The sequence below is a fragment of the Lepisosteus oculatus genome, chromosome 21 (assembly GCF_040954835.1).
Source record: "Lepisosteus oculatus isolate fLepOcu1 chromosome 21, fLepOcu1.hap2, whole genome shotgun sequence".
Taxonomy (NCBI): Eukaryota; Metazoa; Chordata; class Actinopteri; order Semionotiformes; family Lepisosteidae; genus Lepisosteus; species Lepisosteus oculatus.
In genome coordinates, this window is record NC_090716.1 from 8,301,568 (window position 1) to 8,321,013 (window position 19,446).

The following is a 19,446-nucleotide window of genomic DNA, read 5'->3' on the forward strand; positions in this document are numbered from 1 at the left end:
TCATAATTATATGCTATGGTGTTTCCTACAGTGATTTCATGTTAGGAAAAATGTTTTTTTTATTTGACTCTGACCCATAGTAACCACAGAAGCTGTTATAATTAGCCATAAGAAGAAAACAAAAAGAATTTCCCACAAAATACTGAAGCAGCATGCAACAAAATAATTCCATGCAATCATAGAAATAGAATGTGACATATCTTTCAGAGAAAGAATGACTAGAATACAAACACAATGGAAATTATTTCTAACGACTTAAGAAAGAGCAAAGACGGTGATTATGCCTGTGAGCCAATTCTATATGATGGGAAATTATATTAGATCACTCTGGGGTGTAGTTATTTTTTATATACTGTATAAAAACAGCTTAAAATAATTCTCCCTTCTGGTTCACTTCAAAAGCTATCTGTCAATCAAGACAGCTAAAAAAGTACCATTGGTTTGCACAGAATACTGGATTCTTTATTTTCAGTAACTAGATCAGCAGGCTTTTGAAACAGTTTCAGCATATGCTACTGTTGTTTGTCTGTGATACAGTAATTTTTCTGAACTGATTTGCAAAACTACTATGAAACTGAATCCACTATACTGTATGTAGCCTCAGAGAGATACATAGTTTCACAGCTCCTAACACAGTTCACGCATACTGTATATTAAACACAATTTTTTTGGTAGAATATATAGAGTGTGTGGAAGTAAGAACATATGCAGTACTGGTGTTCAATTTAATGGGGGGGATGAATTTATTTTTGGTTTGTGGCCCAGACAATTAGTATTAGCTGTTTAGAGCAATACTATGAACTGCTATCTAGTAATGAAGAACACTACACAAATTACACATTCTATGAATCAATTTAATATTCTACAGAATTCCTTTGACTTGTGTTTCAGTGAGATTTTCATTAAGGTACTCCTGCTTGGAAATGTTGCAGTACATAGCTCCTGTACATGAATTTGGAGTACATTGCATAAAGGAAGTGAGGTGGCCTCAAACAGTAATAAAGTATGAAAAAAACATTAAATAGAGCTGTTAAATGTGCTTTTCCAATGCTTAATGTGTAAAACATACTTTAAGTAAAATTAAAACAAATCAGGTGTTTAAGGATTGTGTCTTAGCACTGCAAATTCCTGTGAGCATTTATTGAAACATTATGTCTGTATAATAGTTTTGGTGCTGGTCAAGTTAATTTTAACTAAAACTATCAATGTGACTTATCAATGGAAAAAGACACTGATCTCTATCAGTGTCAATGTTTTTTTAACAAACATACTGTAGTTAGATATAACTGGTTTGTCAAAAAGAATTTGCCAAGTATGACTGATTAAAGAGGAACATTGTAAGACCTCTAAATAAACGTTGGGAGACATGTAACAATGTTCTTGGTACAACATTCATTTGTACATAAATAAATAAATAAATAAATAAATAAAATAATTTATTTGACCTTCACTTTCATTTTTTCATCCTAGCTTTGAAAAGAAACCCTTCAAGATGTTCATTATGCCCTTCAATGAATTGTAGTCACATGGTTAACAAAGGATATACTGTAAATTTTCCAAGAGCACAGAGGTATTGCACCTCTCACATTATTCAAAATTCTAGCAAAAGTGCTATATTTCTGAAAAGGCTTGGATCAAGTACTGTAGATCTATTAATGCCACATCAACTAATGAGACTGCAGAGTTTAAAGGGGAGAGAGTGTACCAGGAGTCATATTGTGTAATAAACTTGTATAGTGTGCATATTGTATAATATGTCCAAGCCTTCAGGGGATTTAATTTGGGTTTTGGCAGGGTTGATGGCAATTTGAGCTACTGTATGTAGATCTCTTGGAAGCAAGAAAGATTATAGTTGAAATTCAGAGGTAACCTTTCACACGAAGCATGCTTAAATGGTTATTATGCAGTACTGAGATTTGTGACTTAGTGTTATGCATCATTTGCCACCGGTGCAGTCCTGTGTGTTTTCTAGCTATGAGTTGTGTAATAACAGATTGTAAACCGTGGTTCTTCCATCTGTTGGGTTATTTGGAAAACCAAGCATGAACTCATTGAATTCTTGGATTTCAATCTGGTTTTGTCATGATGATTTGTTCTTAAGTATTGCTGCAAAATTATTCTATAAATTAGAGAATGTAATACAGTTTTCCAAATACAGTTTTGAGTAGGGTTGCCTTCTATGCTACGGTATGTTTACTCTTTAACTTGATTTGTTTTCGTAGTATACTTCTCCAGATGAACATTTAGGAAAGCGTCTTCATAGATAATAGTCATTAAAATTAGTTTGGAATGTGAAGAAGCATGTGCTTTACTCATACCCAACTGCACATTTAAAACTGAACATTCATTGAACTCTTAATTTTACATATATTTCTACATAAAAACCGCTTTGACTCTAGTTCATGTCAAGCCAACTATAACTAGAATTCCTCAAACAGGGGCACATCGCCGGTCAACTGGCAGTGGGCTTGGTAGGCTTGAGCAGGATAAGGTGTCCCCAGCATGCTCTGCAGTAGAGAGCCCTGAGATCTGCCAGAACTTGCTGGGACCTGCATAAGAAAAGGCAGATGGAAAGAGTGCTGTGGTCCTCACCCCCCCTGATTTTTGTCCTGTAACAAATTTGGAGTTATACAGTACAAGGAAATCAAATAAATGGCAATTCCATTTTAATTAAGGTACAAAAATGAAGGGTCTTCCTGTTACTTATCAAAGCATGCAACAACACTTTAGATTGGCAAAGGGTGCAACAATTCCATTAACTAAAAACTAAAAAAAGCTGTTGTAAATGTTCGTCTTCGTTAAACGCTGAAGTTGGATTGTACTGCTCACAGAGGTGACATGCTACAGTACATGAATAAGTATTTGGAGAACATGGTTCTGATAACCTTTTTCTTAGTATTACAGTACCTTCAAAACAATTCTCCATTGCTCGTGAAACTCAAGATCAGTGGTGAATTTCTCCAAATCTAATTGGATATTGGCTGTTGGGTGACCCTGGCTTTTTTTCTAAAGCCTACATGTGTTGTGAAAATGGTTTAAATTATGCTTATTACTTCATTCTCTGTGCCACAGAAGCACAAGCATAATAGAACACTCGCTACTGCATTTAAACAAATCCATTCACTTTGTAAAGCACCACACTAGGCTTGAACTCTTTAGCCTCTGTGATTCATAAATGTAATTTTTGGTTCTGGCTTCCTATGCTATAATTTCCCTTTTCTTTTTGTCTGCTCTTTATCCAATAGAATAGTCGGCACATTAGCCAGATGAAAATGTCTATCACTGTACACTATGTAACAAACTTGTTTTGCCTGACTTTGGTCTTCAGGTTGTTTTGCATGGGAGAGATCTATTAGCAAGGGACCAGCAGATGGCAGTAAGGGGGTTGTTTACTTTACTCTTCTCTGTCACATACTGTACAATGCAATTCCACAGTTGCACACCCTAAGTTGTACTTCTGGGGGTGCTCAGCCCAGTAGATGTGCACATCACATTACTTAAGCAATGAGAGGTGACTTCTAGCTTTGGAAGCCTTAGCATATAAGGAGACAGTAAATGTGATCCAATTTAAAAAAAAATCAGGACAATTTCTGTTACTGTTTCAATTTCAGATTTTGATATAGGTACATTTATATTCATATTCTTAAAGTTGTTGGAGATATTTTGAATTCCAGGCAATGCAAAATAAAACAGCATGCCTTCAGAAATAACTAGTTTTAGAGTCCTTTCTCCATGGCAATGGCCAGTTCTGAAATGCAGACACAAACTGAATGCATTTTGTTTCATTATATAAATTGCCAAGAGGTTCCAGCTCATCCTGTATTATTAAGTTTTGCCTTCAAGACAATATTTTCTGTAGCAGTGCTGAGATCCCCTGGCAAATGGTAACATGATTGTTATTTCATATCAGACATTGTTTGCAGTCCTCTAAGCACATTACTGGGATCATGGAATCGGAGGAACACTGTCTCATTCGATTGCCAGATGTTGAAAGGACTGACAGCAGGCTCCAGAAAAGACCAAAAAAATGCCTTGTTAGGGAAGCACATGGCATTGTTAGTCTGCCTAGGGGAGTAACACTTTGACAAACTATTGTAAAATTCATCAATTGTCAACACGCAATCACGTCAAAAAAAGGTTTCTGGATAGATATTCACACAAGGGATGCAGACAGGGTTGTGAGGTCACTGTGTGAGGTCAAGCAATAGCTGGGATTTTTTAAAAAGTGTTTTGGAGGTAAAAGAAAATGCTGCTGGCAGTATGAAAAGCTATGATGTCAAGGACATTACCCACTCCTTTTCCTTTAAGCTGCACCGCTATGTACAAATTTAGCCACTGTTTATTACCAACAATCCACCTCTCCAAAATCATTTTTTTACTGGAATCATGAGACTCAAACATGCTATGAGTGATTAACTTTTCAATCTTCGTATTTTTGGAGCTCACCTTTGTAAAGGCTTAAGCATTAGAACAGTGAAGAGAATATGAATGATGGAGGTTAATTGGATGATGCACCACAGGGCTTTAATTTACCCTTTTCATTACAGGCACATTCATTGCTAGCTTGAACCATTCTTTTTGCGCCACAAATACCTCTTGGAAATTTTGTATTGGGAATGAACTACTGTCAGACATAATGTGTGATATTTTACCTATTTTAGAAAGCTCAGAGATATCATCTTGAGAGGAGCTGGTTGCCGAGGAGACATGATAAAACAAGATATTTAAAAATTGCCACAAGGGAAAGGAGATTGATTGTAACATGCTTTTGTCATCTTGGCTAAAGAGTGCAAAGATTGTTTACCACCTAAACTACAGGACAGAGCATAAGCACTATACATCGAAACCTCTAGATTTGTACATCTATGAGCAAGACTTTAGTAAATTATTCCCTAGCTCAGAAATAAATTACTATCAGGGGTGTCTTCTTCACTCAAATGAAAGAAATCCATGTGTCCAGGATACAAAATCATTATGTTGCAGAGGTAACTGTTGTTGCAGTCTTCTAGTAGCTAGGAAACTGGATGAACCTCCACTGATGTTTCTCTATGTTTATGTTCCTGTTAACAGCTAACATGGTGGAGTGATTAAGGAATATGAAAGAAAAGCAAGGAAATGCTTTAAAAAAAAAGGAATTAAAAGGAAACAGTGTGTTAGTTGTTTAGTTGCTTTGGTATTAGGGTGGGTATAGTTATTAGTTTTGTACCAGAAAATAACATGTTAGTTTTAACAATTATTTAACTTTGTTTCCATGCATTAATAAAGTAATAGTACTTAGCAGTTCACAGGGATTATAAAAGTTTTAACAGTTGTTTATTGTTAAACAATAATAAAATGTTCTTAGTTCAAATAGTTAATCATTGAAGAATTCAGTTCTCCTTCTCATTCATGCACACAATATACATATAATCCTTTTTCCATTTTAATAATAGCATTGCATTTGTATTATTGCATTGACTATTTACAGTTAATTTATCATTAATAGTCACCACCTCTATATGGAAGTTACTTAATAGACACATTATTGGTATTTATATAGCTAAATCACTTTAAAGAAAACATAGGTAGCAGATACAGTAGTGTCCTTTCAAGAGCAGCAGAAGAAGCCATCCTTACTTCTGTAACGGCTGTGAAAATAACCATCTTCATGATGATCTGCAGCTTTCAAATTCCTTTTTATCTTCTCTGGTGAAGACTGGGAATGATCATTTCCATTTTCAGAGCGTTTTTAAAGGCACGGTGTATAGCTTTGTGAAGTGTAAAACATGCCTCTCGGACTGGCAGTTCTTAATGCTCTGAGTACCACAGTGCTTTTCATCTTCTTTTTACTTTTAAAAATGACATCTTCACATTATGTTTTGCCTCCTTAATAAGGCATGTCCCTGATGTTATAAATGCAAACTTGAATTCTGCTGTAGGTGTCTAAAATCTCGGATGTCCTAAACTGAAATAAAATGTATATGATGACATCATGTCAAAAACTCAGAAGACAATGTTCTGCTAATGGAACAAGTAAAGGTTTAATCCATGCTGAAAAGAGTAAAAAGGAAACACAACGTTTCGGCTATGGAGCCTTCTTCTGGTGTGACACCCGAAGAAGGCTCCACAGCCAAAATGTGTTTCTTCTCTTCTCTTTTCAGCATGGATTAAATCTTTACTTGTTCCTTTGCAGCCTATGCATGCCGACGCAGCTCCCTGCTTGAACATGTTCTGGTAATTACCATTCTTTAATGGAAGTGGTAAGTGTGATACCATAAATGAGCTGAACATTACATATTATGTAAATCATTAATTAATTCTCTAGAAATAACTAATAGGAACAGTCACATAATATACAGTAAACATTTATACTACAAGAATGGTGCTGCTTGTGAAACTGCGCGCATCTGTTTCATTGTCATTTTGGTAATATTGAAGAAAGGAGCAAAGCAACTAGAAAAACAACAACAAGCAATAACACATAGAATAAGTAAGAAGAACATAACATGTTGAGGCTAAAAGTTACAAATGCATTACAAGTATCATACTTGTACTTCCATACTTAATCTTGCATTTTATAACAATATTTTATACTTTTCTTATGCTTCACATGATCAGCAAGCCCTTAACCTACTGTATGTCTGTATCACATCTTGCAGTCACTTGAAGTACCAAGTAACAATTTTCAAAAGGCACTTAAGAGTATGGAACAATGGTGGAGTGTGAAATACTTTGTTACATGACTTAAGTCATTTTTGTTTTCTAGACTTGAGTGTAAGTACTTCTTTAAATGAATTTCTGAAAAAATATTGTACTTTAATATACTGTACGTCTAAATATTTTCTGTAAACCTCTGGTTACACTCAGTGCTGAAAGTCATGCACACTGTTTTCCTTGTGACTAATTTTACAACACTGTCCCTGTAACAAGCTAATGTTCTTCACAATACAATGCCTGGGTAAAGCAGTGACTTCACTCATCAAGTGAATGGAAACTTTGCTGTCCTTCTTCTTGCCTACAGTTTAGGAAGATTCCAGTTTGAAATGATAATCGTTGATTGCTTTGTATCATTAGTAGTTATTTTGTATTTATTATAAAACTAAAGCTCCCTCGAATAATTACATGGAATCTCAGTTGGAAAGATGCATCATTTTACCCTGTGGAAAAAAGGCTGAGACAGGTTTTTCATTCAGTGCTCACAGGTTTAGAAAGTATTTAATTTCCAAGTCTTAATCCTTGGTGGTTGGTTATTAGTTTTAAAAGGTAAAGAATAGGAGCTCAATCTCAATATGCAGAGTACATGTCAGTGGGGAGCAGAAGATGTTGGGGATAGGTCCCATGACATAGTAGCTATATTGGATTTTCTGTGAAACAAGCAGATTGCAGCATTTTGTTAATATACGCTTCCCACTTTCTTCTGATAATGAGTGTGAAACTCAAAGACTCAAATTTCTCTAAGTAATGTGACTCATGCTTGTGTTTATTTTAGTCTCTCTTATTTAGGTTTGGAAGTTGTATTTTATGCCCCTGAGTGCAGTTGCACACAAATATGAATTTGTTTTTTTTTTAAAAAGAGGAGTGAAGTGTATAGTCCTTACTTTTAAGATTTACAGTAAATATATATTTATGAGTGTGGATCAAAACGTTATGGCTGGCACTTTTAACTTTTGCTATCTGATTATACCTCTGCTTAAATACTGTATGTTTCTAGAAATAAGCTTTCTTTCTTTTATTAAGAATGAGTATATTTTTTCTACCACTGGTATGAACCCAACAGACTAGAAGTTCTATGCCCGACCTTTATATAATTAATTTCCTATTAAACATATAAGAATCAACGCCAAAAGGCTATTTTCATTCTGCAGTCCTCGATTTGCTCTTCTGGTACAAAAGCAAAGGATCACGGTGGATCAAAACAAGAAATGTCAACCTGTTTCAGTGATTAAAGAGAAGTAGGCAGAAAAACTGGTGCCCTTCACCTCTTCATCTGCACTGGTGATTTTTTTCATCACATGGAAAGGACTGATAGAGGAAACAGTCATTGAGTGTCTCCTCAAGGATATTGTTGGCAAGATCAGTCTTGATTTCTTTCCATTTAAATTAGATCATGCTCTTCACAGTCAGAAAATATTATGCATCAAAAAATATTTTTTGATCCTTAACTAATACTGTACAGGTACAAGAAGCCACTGTTCTAGGTATTTCCTAAGGACTTTATGGTAAATCTGTTAATTTTAAACTGGTGCAAAATGAATCAACAAGAAGCCTACTGCTATATAGAATGTTCAAGTTGAAGTGAAACATTTATGAAAATTATGAGTTTATATTATTTCTGAAAATAGAATGTGGGGGAAGATTTAATATTTTTATTCACTGTGTACAGTATGTGAAGTATAAATGACAATTATGAAAATTTCAAACTCGTTCCAATATTGTACAAAAAATATTTGTACCTGTTGCTTAGTTTTCTCCAAAAAATATGAATTGGTCACGTTGGCATTTGAAAGGTGTGGGCAGGTATCTGTGAGAGTCTTGTTTTCAAGATTAATTGTTTCTGGTTAAATAAAATTTTAAATGGATTTTTAAATGGAAACATTAAGTGCTCCATATAGGCCTATTCCTTCTCAGTTGAACACTGTTCTTCAGCTCTTGACACGTGAAAATTATTAGTTACACGACCTTTCGTGCAAACGCATACAGAATACAAATTTTTAAAAAGCTCATTCTTCCTTAAATATCTTGTGGTTTTAGTATGCCGTTTTACACGTTTTGGCTTTGAGTAAAAATATTGAGCATTCAGTTGACATATGCTTGTTCAATATCCAAAGGACATGTGTCTTCAACACGATGCACTGTAATATTGGAGAATGTAAATTCTTGCCTCGTTCTACAATATGTACATGAGTTCCTTTAGGAGCTTTATAGTTGCGTCTGGTCTCTAAAGTTGCATACTCCATCAAGTTGATTTCCTGGTGTTTTATTTTACAGTTGGCATTTACAGCCCTGAAAAAACACTAAATCACAAAGAACGTGTCAAGAGTAAGACTTATGTCCTTAAAGGACCATAACTTTCAGATATAGAAAAACATCAAACCCACTTTTAATTGGTAAATATGTCCCATGTACAGCAGATTGTAGCTAATGAAAAATAATGTATTGTACATGTTGGAGTGGCTTTAATAAAAAGAGTGGTTGCCATTCTTTAATGTCAAAGACTTGCTGTGTAAACTGATCCGATGGATTGTTCAAAGGACCTGGATTGTATTATGTAGCAAATAATCTTGGTTTTGTTGAAAAACAATAGCAAAACGTTATTAGACAAAATTATTATGTCACCCTGAATGGTGCACATATTGAATGACTGGTTCTATCTCCAAGCATAATAATCTATAGTGCATTGATATAGTACTCAAAGGCAAGCACACCCTAAGATACTAAACTTTTTTTTTAAAATAAGGATTTATTTGTTCTTTTATTTTCTGCTAAAAGTGTTGACTTCCAGGGACTCACTATTCAAAAATTAAAAAACAGATATGTTTCTCTAATCAAAATTTTGTCATTAGTCCTTGTATGAAGTACATTTGGAGTACTTTATCATTCAATTTCTTTTAAGTTCATTCTAAATCCATATTTGCCAGGCCTTAACTATTATTATTGAGGTGTGATGATCACGCTGTGCTGGTGATGAATCCATTTAGTCTGGTTCGCATTTTGACTGGATATTCAGGAGTAAAGAAGAAAGCATCATTCTTCCACCAGTTGATAACCTATACATGCCAAAGGTTCATGTTAGTTATTGGGGGTATGCTTTAAGGGGAGATGCCAAATTTTGAGTTGGGTAGCTAAAGTGTTAAGAATTACTAAACTGGAATATGCTTAAAATTCTTTCCCTGTTTTGGCTCATGAAATACAAATTGTTTCCCATCTCTTTTCTGGCAAGGAGACTGCAGCAGATGTAAATATTTGTTTATATACAATATACGATACAAAATATAAGAAAATCAAAATGGTAACATATGCACACAATTCTGTTTTTGATGGGTTATGCTAGTTTGATATGGACATTGTATTTTAAATAGAAGGAGAAATGCACTATGTTCCTAGATGTTACAAATTGTTTTGATTAGTGTAAACGTATTTGGGAGGCAGTGAACTAGATTGCATATTAATTGAGAACCTTTATTTTGCATTGGGATGTTTTCAAATGCCCTCATTCAGATGCCAGTTCATTGTAAGTGAGCTTTAATTTGCAGTGCCACATGCTGTATAAATCTAGTATTGTCAGTAACTTTAGCACGAAAAACTGTTTCATAGTCAAATGCTACCACTTGGATTTTTATTTCATTGGGATGAAAAATAAAAAAGCTCAATCTAAGCACATATATGTTGTTTTAATATGGTTACAACATTGATATATAGACAGCAAAACGTAGCAGATACTGTATCTAGAAATTACAAACTGCATTGGGTATTGTTTACCAACCGCTGGGGAAGGAGGGCACCACAAGTTAAAGGATAGCATGTGGGATACAGCAATTACAAGTGATTTACAAAATGGCATTGTAGCCTAAATAGGAAATGGATGTGCAGAATAGCTTTCTAGACATGTTAAGACCCTTAAATAGAAACGGCCAATGTGCAGTGGAAGATGGGCAATAGATGTAGCTAGTGTTGCTGAGACATGCTTTTACAGGGCTTTTGCTGCTACTTTTTCAGGATACAGTTTTCTGTGTTTGGCCGATATTGGTTTATGGGTTTTTGGGTGCCAATAGCACATTTATCTGACTTTCCTTGCCAGCAGAGACAGTTGCTCTGTTTTCCTTCGGTAAATGTTCCACTGAAGGCTCATCAGCCCCCCAAAAAATGTTATATTATATAATGAATATGCCACCAAACATATAGCCTTCATACAACATAACAAAATTGGCTGAAGCATGTTTGTTGCATAAATACAGTAAATATAAACTGGAACATCTGCAGGACTTAAGAAGCTTAATACTGACTATTGCAAAAACTTATCTGTCTAAAATAGAATTCTTTCAAAATATACTGCATGCCAAAACTATTTAATCTGCAGCAATCAGTATTTCATTGATTCTTCTTTGGCATTTATAAAAGAGAATGAGCTTCCAGAACCTTTTTAACAGGTCCATGCACCTCGCAGTCCATGCAGCACTTCTCCAGCTCCTTTAGATTATGTGACTTGCACATGCAAGCTGCATTCTTTAATTCACACCACTACTCTTCCAACAGATTGAAGTATGGAGATTCTAATTGCATTAAGCAAAATCTGCAGTTTGTGTTCATATGGAACTTTGCCACAGACACCAGATTCATGAGGTCAATCTCAAATAATGCCAGAGTTAAAAAAAATCTTAGCTTTTGCCCCTGGTTGTGAATTCTCATCCCATCCAAACCACTTTTTTAATCACGCATTTGAGATCAATCTTATATCCTTGAATTCCTTGATAGTGGACCCCAACAGTCAAAACTGGGATATCTTATTTTTTATAGCTGTCATTAGAGTTGGTGATAATTGATAATCTTTATCTTAAATCTTTGGATAACTCTGACTTTCCCATGGTAACATGGTATTGAACATTATGCCTCTGTTCTGTCTTTTTTAATACTGTAGTATAGTGACAATCGGGATTTCCCAGGGCTTCTATAATCTTTCTGAGACTTTGTGGAACTATCAGACGACTGAAAATCATGCAGATTAAATTTACAACATTTATACCATTTTTATAGGCTTGGATCATTGTATAGAATTTTTTAGAAATATTGTATTCTGTTCAGTTACATTATTTATTTTTCCCTACTAATTTTCATATATTTTAGCACATTTCTAATTCAGAAATTCTGATGAAAACCTACTGTATGTTGTCTTTTCTATATAAACTGTCAGTTGAGAGTTTCAAGGTTATGAATAAATAGTGAGCTACTGTATTAATATATTCAGTTAAAATGATCTTACTCTGACTCAGGAAACATATATACCAACATATCTCTATTCTGGATCTAATATTTTGAAATATGAATCTTAAGCTTTGTCATATGTTTAAGCAGCTTACTTGAAAGTCTAACTACAGGAGGCTTGTACTTCATGCTGTGAAGTCTAACAAATATTCCATGAATTATTAGGCAAATATCTTGTCATGTGTCACAGTATTTAATGTGACTGTAAAATTAGTATTTTAAGACTAAAACAAATTTTCACCTAAGAAAAATAGGACTAACCTTTTGCAGAATGGCAAGAGATCATGTCATGTAAAACATGATCACATGTAGTTTAAACAGTACAGTATATCACATTCAGCTACCAATGAAGCTGTACTATTAATTTTATTTTTTTTGCAAAGTCTGTAATCCATTGAATAGCAACGTAAAATGTAATTTTAATGTATTAGTGAACAAAACCCTAAACTTTTCTTTTATAAATATTAACAATACTTTTTTTTATATATATACAGTATATACAGAAGTTTACAGAGAGGCTAAATCTGAATTTCACACAGCTGTTGTTCTTTGTTCTGGTCATCCAGGAGATAGAATGACTATTTTTATTGCTTTCCATTAACAAGAACTGAGATATGACTTGTTCTAGGACCCTTTCCAAACTCATTGACTTCGCAGGTATAAGTGCCAAAAGCTGTTATGAAAATTATGAATACTTTATGAAGCATTACTATTGTAGTCCTATTGTAATGCTCTTACTATTGTAATTGCCAATGCTGTCTTGGTTCCTTTTTAACTTCTCTCTTTCACAGACGTTGCTGAACTTAAGCCTTCTTTCCTCTTTCAAAATGCTGTAATGATATCTGATTTTGTGCAAATGCTTCATTTACAGGAAGTAACTTACCAGTTTGCAGTGGATAAAACTTTGCTCTTGTTGTTTGCAGGGTGATGACGTTTTGACGGTCATCAAAGCAAAAGCACAATGGCCTGCCTGGCAACCTCTGAATGTGTAAGTAGGAAAAAGTCAGTATCGGACCACTGCCTACTGGATAATACAGTACATAGAGTATTGGAATTTACACTGAAAGTTCAGGAGGTCTGCACCCTCCTCCATAGGGAGACTTTCCTTCCCAACATTCCTTGCTCCAAACCCTCCACCAGCTTGTCTTTGCCCACTCCTGTAGTGGACCACTGTCCCCAAGTCTGTTACAACCACAAAACATTCTAAGCATCCTCAGTTATTATGGGGCCTGTCCAGATCTCTTGAATGGCATCTGACCATTGTTTAAGACAACTTAAATAGAGCAATACAGGGCTCCAATACCACAATACAATTTCTTTAAATGTATTTTCCAGATTTGTATTTTTCTAACAACGCAGATGCCATCACTGCAAAAGTGCCTACTTTTTTAACATGGGATACCAGGAGAACTGTATACAAGAAGTCTCCTTTAATAAAGCCAGAGATATTTAATAATAATTAAGCCAGAGACAGGTGGGCTGCCATTTGTTCTCAATTGTTCTTTGTCCTTATTATGAAGAAGACCAATAGGTCTAAACACATTCGTTGTATTTGCTGTGATTTTAATCAATGAAATAAAATTACTTTTCCAAAGAGCTCTTTAAGGGCATGGACTCCATTTTAATGGGAGTGGCTGACATTATTTTCCCTTCATTAGGGGAGACAAATAATTTGTATCAATGTTAATTTACAGTAGTTACTGCATATATCAACATGCATATAAATAGTATATGCAAACTGGAAATACAGTATTAGTTCTTAAACAAATACCTTAAAGGGGAACTGTAACACTATTTTTAGATTTTATTGTAGAATATTTTTAGATTTTGGGGTTATAATGAATTGACAATGATGAGCCCATTCAAACCACAATGAAACTACCACGTACATGGAAGCATGTACAACCTTCAATTTACATCACAAAAGAGACACAAAAGTTTCAATGCATGCATAGCGCCATGTTGCTGTCATTGTGTACAATTCAGAATGAGACAACACAACTTCTGATGATGCAAAAGCAGCCATGTTACATATACAGTATAGATTTAAGCTGAGCAAATTTTGCTACTTTATTAATTTTAATTATTTTCATGAAACTGACACATGCAAGGCAACATGTTTCATAGGTGCTTTATCTAAGTATTGCAAAAAAAGAACAACCTGCCAACCAACTAAAATACACTCATATTCATTTTCAAGTTTTACAAAAGTGCTCTACCATTAACATGTGTGGTTATTTTATGGTAAATCACATTTAAAAGAAAAATTCTAGCAGGACTTTGTGAAAACGTGGCCAAGGATAAAGAAATCCTTTCCCTTAAAATATACAGTACAAACACAAATAGTTTATGAAAATATTTGTTCTCTTTAACTATCTGCTACTAGAGTTAAAATGTTACAGTAACTGTACTTCTGCTACTATGACAGCAGAAGTGTACTTTATAAAACGAACATCGTCAATCATATTGTACTGTAACAAAGACAATCAAACATCTCCCCTATTTACTGTAAGTGGCTTAATCAAGTTATATCCTGTGATTTTAAACTGATGAGTATGACAGTTACAATCCTAGGTAAATTCTATGCATACTTTTACTATTTTGGAACATTATAGCAAATAGCCAATGTGATGGTCTATCATTCATGTTCTTTGTAACAGTTTTCTCTTTTGTTTTTTACTTACATGATTGTATTGATTATTATTTTTTGCAGAAGGAGGGTGCCTATTTTGTGTGTTTAATTAGGGCAAACACGCATTATGAGTTTCCTGAGGGGGGTATGAAATTTAGTTAAGTGATGTTTCGTCACACTTCCTACACAATATATAGAATTAAGTCATCGGGATGACCTATTTTACAAATGCATTTCCAATTAAAGCAGGAAACTTTAAATGAACTGAAAATAATAATTAAATAATATTTACAAAAATGTAGTCATTATCTTGTTTTTTTTTTATATAAGTTCAATAAAACTAGTTTAAATCTCTAAAGGATTAAGGGTGAATGTAAGAACTGGGCATACAATAATATTTCCAGAATTCATCAGCAAGAAAGTAATTCGTCCCTTGACATTTTAGAAACTTTAATGAAGCTGTTTGATATTTGAAAGTCCTTTAAAATGCATAAAACACAAAGGCTCTCCAATGCTCACAAGGTCATTTAAAACCTACTTCTTTATCAAGAGTTTTGCCTTATTACTATTAGGGTTTCTCATGCAATCTTAGACAGACATTCGTTCAATTACATACTGTAACTCATAACTCAGTTAATGTTTTCACTGAAACTACAGTATGAGACTACCTATTTCATGACTGATTTTGTGATACTTAAAATGAATCTTTTATCTTTGGAGAAAAAACAATGATCACTAATAGATACAGAATGCAATGATAAATTTTGATAGTATTTAAGATCAGTTATAAGAAAGATAATACCCTTATCAGTGCTACTGGTTATATGTGAGTATTTTCTACATATCTCCACTACAGAGCCATGCCAGAGCTACTGTATCAAGGAACGTGATTGTTTTTGAGTCACATTTCACCTTTGAGCTCAAGACAGAGTAGTGACATTATGGAGTCTGAAGATAACAGTATCTGGGATGCTCTGAAAAGAAGTAACAGTACATAAACCGAGAAAATCATATTCAGACACCCTGTAAATTACTGTATAGTTTTTGACAAAAACAAGCAAAGGGAAGGTTTATATGGAAGCCAAACAGCAGTAGCAAAAGTCCCCAAAGAGTTAACTTGGCTACAGAGACCTTTTGTTTGAAATCTGCCATTCCTTTGTCAGGATAGGATCTGAAACTAGCCTAAAGACTTGCTTTCAGATCTCAATCACATTTGGCAGAGTGATTTCTTTTCCTCGGTTTTTTGTCTTTTTCTTTTACTTATCATCAAGGGGGGATTAGGCTGTAGGTTGTTTCTACTGCCAGCTGTATTACTTTTTGATGATCAGAAACAAACAACTACCAAAATATTATCCTGAGGGAGGTCATATCTATCACAACACAGCAGCTGCCAGCTGGGCCTGGGTTAAAACTGAGAGTTACAAGACATGACATTACAGTGGGATATTTATAGGGCTAGACTGTATTAACGAAACTCAACTACTTAAGGCACCTGCTACTAACCTTTCTGTAGTTGTAAGATAACTGCTTTTTTCATGTGATAATAGTCCTTGATAGTTTAAGAAGTAGCCACACCCTCAGAATGCTCTGTTGAATAACAGATTACATTTAGCATAATATAAAAGTGTGACCATGAAAAAATGAATATTGGCAAAATTATGCCTTCAGTAAATGTTTTTTTTAATCGTAAAAGATCATTCATAGGTCTTGCAGCTCTAGTAATCATGTCTTACGTAGGCTGCTAATATTTGTACAGAAATACGTTTTTTTTTCCCCCATTGAGTGAACAAACTTTTCTGTACACTGTAAATCAGTGTGGTCTTAATTTTATCTTCAGCGGCCACATTGGGCAATATAAAGACACCTTATAATTGGTAAGGATGCCTATCTATCAAACCAGATGTCAAAGCAGTAACCTTTTGCGTTATGGTAGTAGAAAACATTTTCACAGGTTTGTGACTCTGGTACTTCACAGAGTCAAGGGCATTTGCAGTTACCCGTTGCCGTGGAAACGGTGTAGTAGCCTTCTACGTCTTACTGTTTCTCCACATTATCTTCTTATTGGTATTTCCAATATTTTCCTTCCAGTGGAGAACCTCTTCTTCAATGATTTGTAAAGCAATGGGGGTACTTTTTTCTTCCCACCGGGAGGACATCCACTCTGCACCATGGTAATGTTTTTGAATAGGGAGGCATTTATAGAAAATAAATGTATTGCATGCTCTGACCTCAACCCTGCGTCTAGAGGATGAAAAAGACTAGCAATATGAGGGGATGTTTAAATGACTAGCAGTCACTGTCCCACTGACATGTGTGTGATAATAAGCAAATACAGTACATTTTTTAACAGTTCCGCCTACAGCTTTTAGTTTAGTTCATAGTTAAATAAATTCCATTTATAGCAGGACAAGAAAAAGCAGAGCACAAAGATAGCACCGTAAAATGGAAGACTGGATAATCTGTTCCTGAGTTAATGTATGAATATATTACTGTATATGTTTTACGTACATACTTCACTAATATTCAATTATCGGATCTTATGTTGTGCGCTAATGTATCTAGCACATTACTTTGGGAAATGTTAATACTCTGGTCTGTTTTTTGAATGTGGATTTATATACATTTAAGTGATACATTTAGAGAATTTTACTACGGTTGGGGTCTTCAAAGCAAGTTGCCAAGGTAAAGCTCATTCAATAAAAAACAGGCTGCATTTAAGCTTAATGATGTGGCTTTTTCCTGGTAATAGAAGCATAATAGTTCTGGTCATTTCTGTTCAATAGTTTGCACAAAAAAGAAAGTACATCATTGTGTCAGATGGTGTGATGACAGTATTTGAAGGATAATATATTAAAAAAATAGAAAAGTGTATAATGGGGAACTGAAAAGCGCACACACAGGGCAAGCTGACTGGCTACACTAAATGGTATCTACAGTAAATATGCTTCGGGGATTTACATTCAGTGCTGTGTCTTACCTTCTTCAGGTTATCAGATATGGTGTCTCCAATGTTATTTTTACCATTTATGCAAAAGAGTGCTAAAATAAGAGCATGCAGTACTTTTAATGCCTTTCTTCAACCATTGTAACCATTGCAAGAAGCTGTTGATTATTCTAAAAACTACTAATTTTCTAATTCAATCTTTAGGAAACTGACAAATTTTAAATGAAATTTTTATCTTCCAGACTAAAAAACATTTAATCTTGAGGTATCACAATGTGGCATGTTTGGGTTTTATTACAGTCTTGATTTTATAGCTTGTCACCTGGGTGAATGTATTAAACATACTGCTCCTAGGTAAAGTGTTTTTACCCTAACCACATAACCACTAAATGTGCACAACCAGATATTTGTCTGACAAGATCTGGTTTCAAACAGAATAGACACCTACAAGATAAACTGCATCTCTCTTAAGCTGATTTATGGTGTGAAAAAGTAGTAGCTGGACAAAATAATGAAACACGGTACTGTATTATAAAGCATGAAAACCGTTTACATGGTTACCACTTTGTGATCATATGGAAAATGCCCTGGGAACAACAACACGGTATGTCACATAATTACATTGATGACACTTTTAAAGCTATGTGCATAAAAAAATAGTACTGTATTTCCAGCAAGTACTTTAGAAAGTCATAGCACAGAATTCCTTCTAATGCTCTTAAAAATGTTTTGTTTGCTGAGCCTGAAATACAAGTTAAAAAAAAAGTCTATGACTATTCATGTTTCAAATGAGTAAGACAGCAGAAGAAATTTAGTATGCCTTTGAAAAGATTATGATAAAGATGCCGAGATGTTGCTGTTACCACTGCACCTTGTTAAGCCTTTTCCGTTTCTGCTGTGTACTTGCTGAACTTTGATATATAATCACTGTGCTTCTTTGTGCCTGACCTGGCTTTCAAAGAGATGTTGTGAACTTTAATTCCTTGTATTAAGTAAGTGGCAACTGAAACCTTAGGAGAGGGGTTTTATAGGCTTGAGTAAAAATGAAAATAGTCTGTTAAAATACTGTAGGTACAGTATACTGTACATACACACACAAAAATCATCCATCCATGCATTTTATCCAGTACATGGTCACAGGGAAGCTAGAGGCTATGCCAGCATGGAACAAATATAGGGCCAGATTATTCTGAGAGGCAAATTAACCTTCCAGTATATCTTTGTGCTGTGGGAGAAAACTAGAGCTCCTGGATGAAACCAACACAAATATATCCCAGGGAATTGAATCATGCAAGGTTGAACATTGAACCACCAGCTCTGTGAGGAAGCAAATTTTAACCACCACATACAAAATTAACCAATTATTTGCAAGTTTCACAGTATCTAAGATGAAAAAAAACAGCCAAGAAAACATTTAATGAGCCGTTCCTGAAGCAGAATAACAGACAAAATGGCAAAAAAGCTTATCTGACTCAAATTCTGTACAGAAGCCAATTATAACAGATTGAATAATGCACAATAGTAGTGTGTACTCAGCTGTAAATCAGTCTAATTTGCTCTATTGAATTTGGTGCTTTGATGAAGTATATTTTCTTGCCATTCCCTACTACACTGTGATAAACAATGAGACTAATGCACTCTGCATTCCCATGAAGCTCTCTGGTGTTCTTCCATGCTTGATTTTGCAGTTATTTAAGGTTCATTTAATCTTAACTTGAAGCACTGTTGCCCTACGTTGTTTTATTTGTGTAACTCAAGCAATATGGTTACATGAATAGAAATCATTTTGGAGTCCACATACATACTCTTTGTTAATGATTTTGTGGTTTGCTGTGCTTACTTTGTGAAAGAGTTCACCATTTTAAGACTTCAATTTCAAATTGTCCACACTATGGAAACTCTAATTACAGTT

General features: G+C 34.6%; 1 protein-coding gene across 1 annotated transcript in view; it reads left to right on the top strand.

Moving 5' to 3' along the window:
- The window catches only part of spon1b (spondin 1b), a 97,058-nt gene that overhangs the window by 63,754 nt on the left and 13,858 nt on the right, over positions 1-19,446 (top strand). Inside the window, exon 7 of the mRNA XM_015338335.2 lies at positions 12,882-12,946. Within this exon, the coding sequence (XP_015193821.2) occupies positions 12,882-12,946 (65 nt within the window). The remainder of the gene's footprint in view (positions 1-12,881; positions 12,947-19,446) is intronic.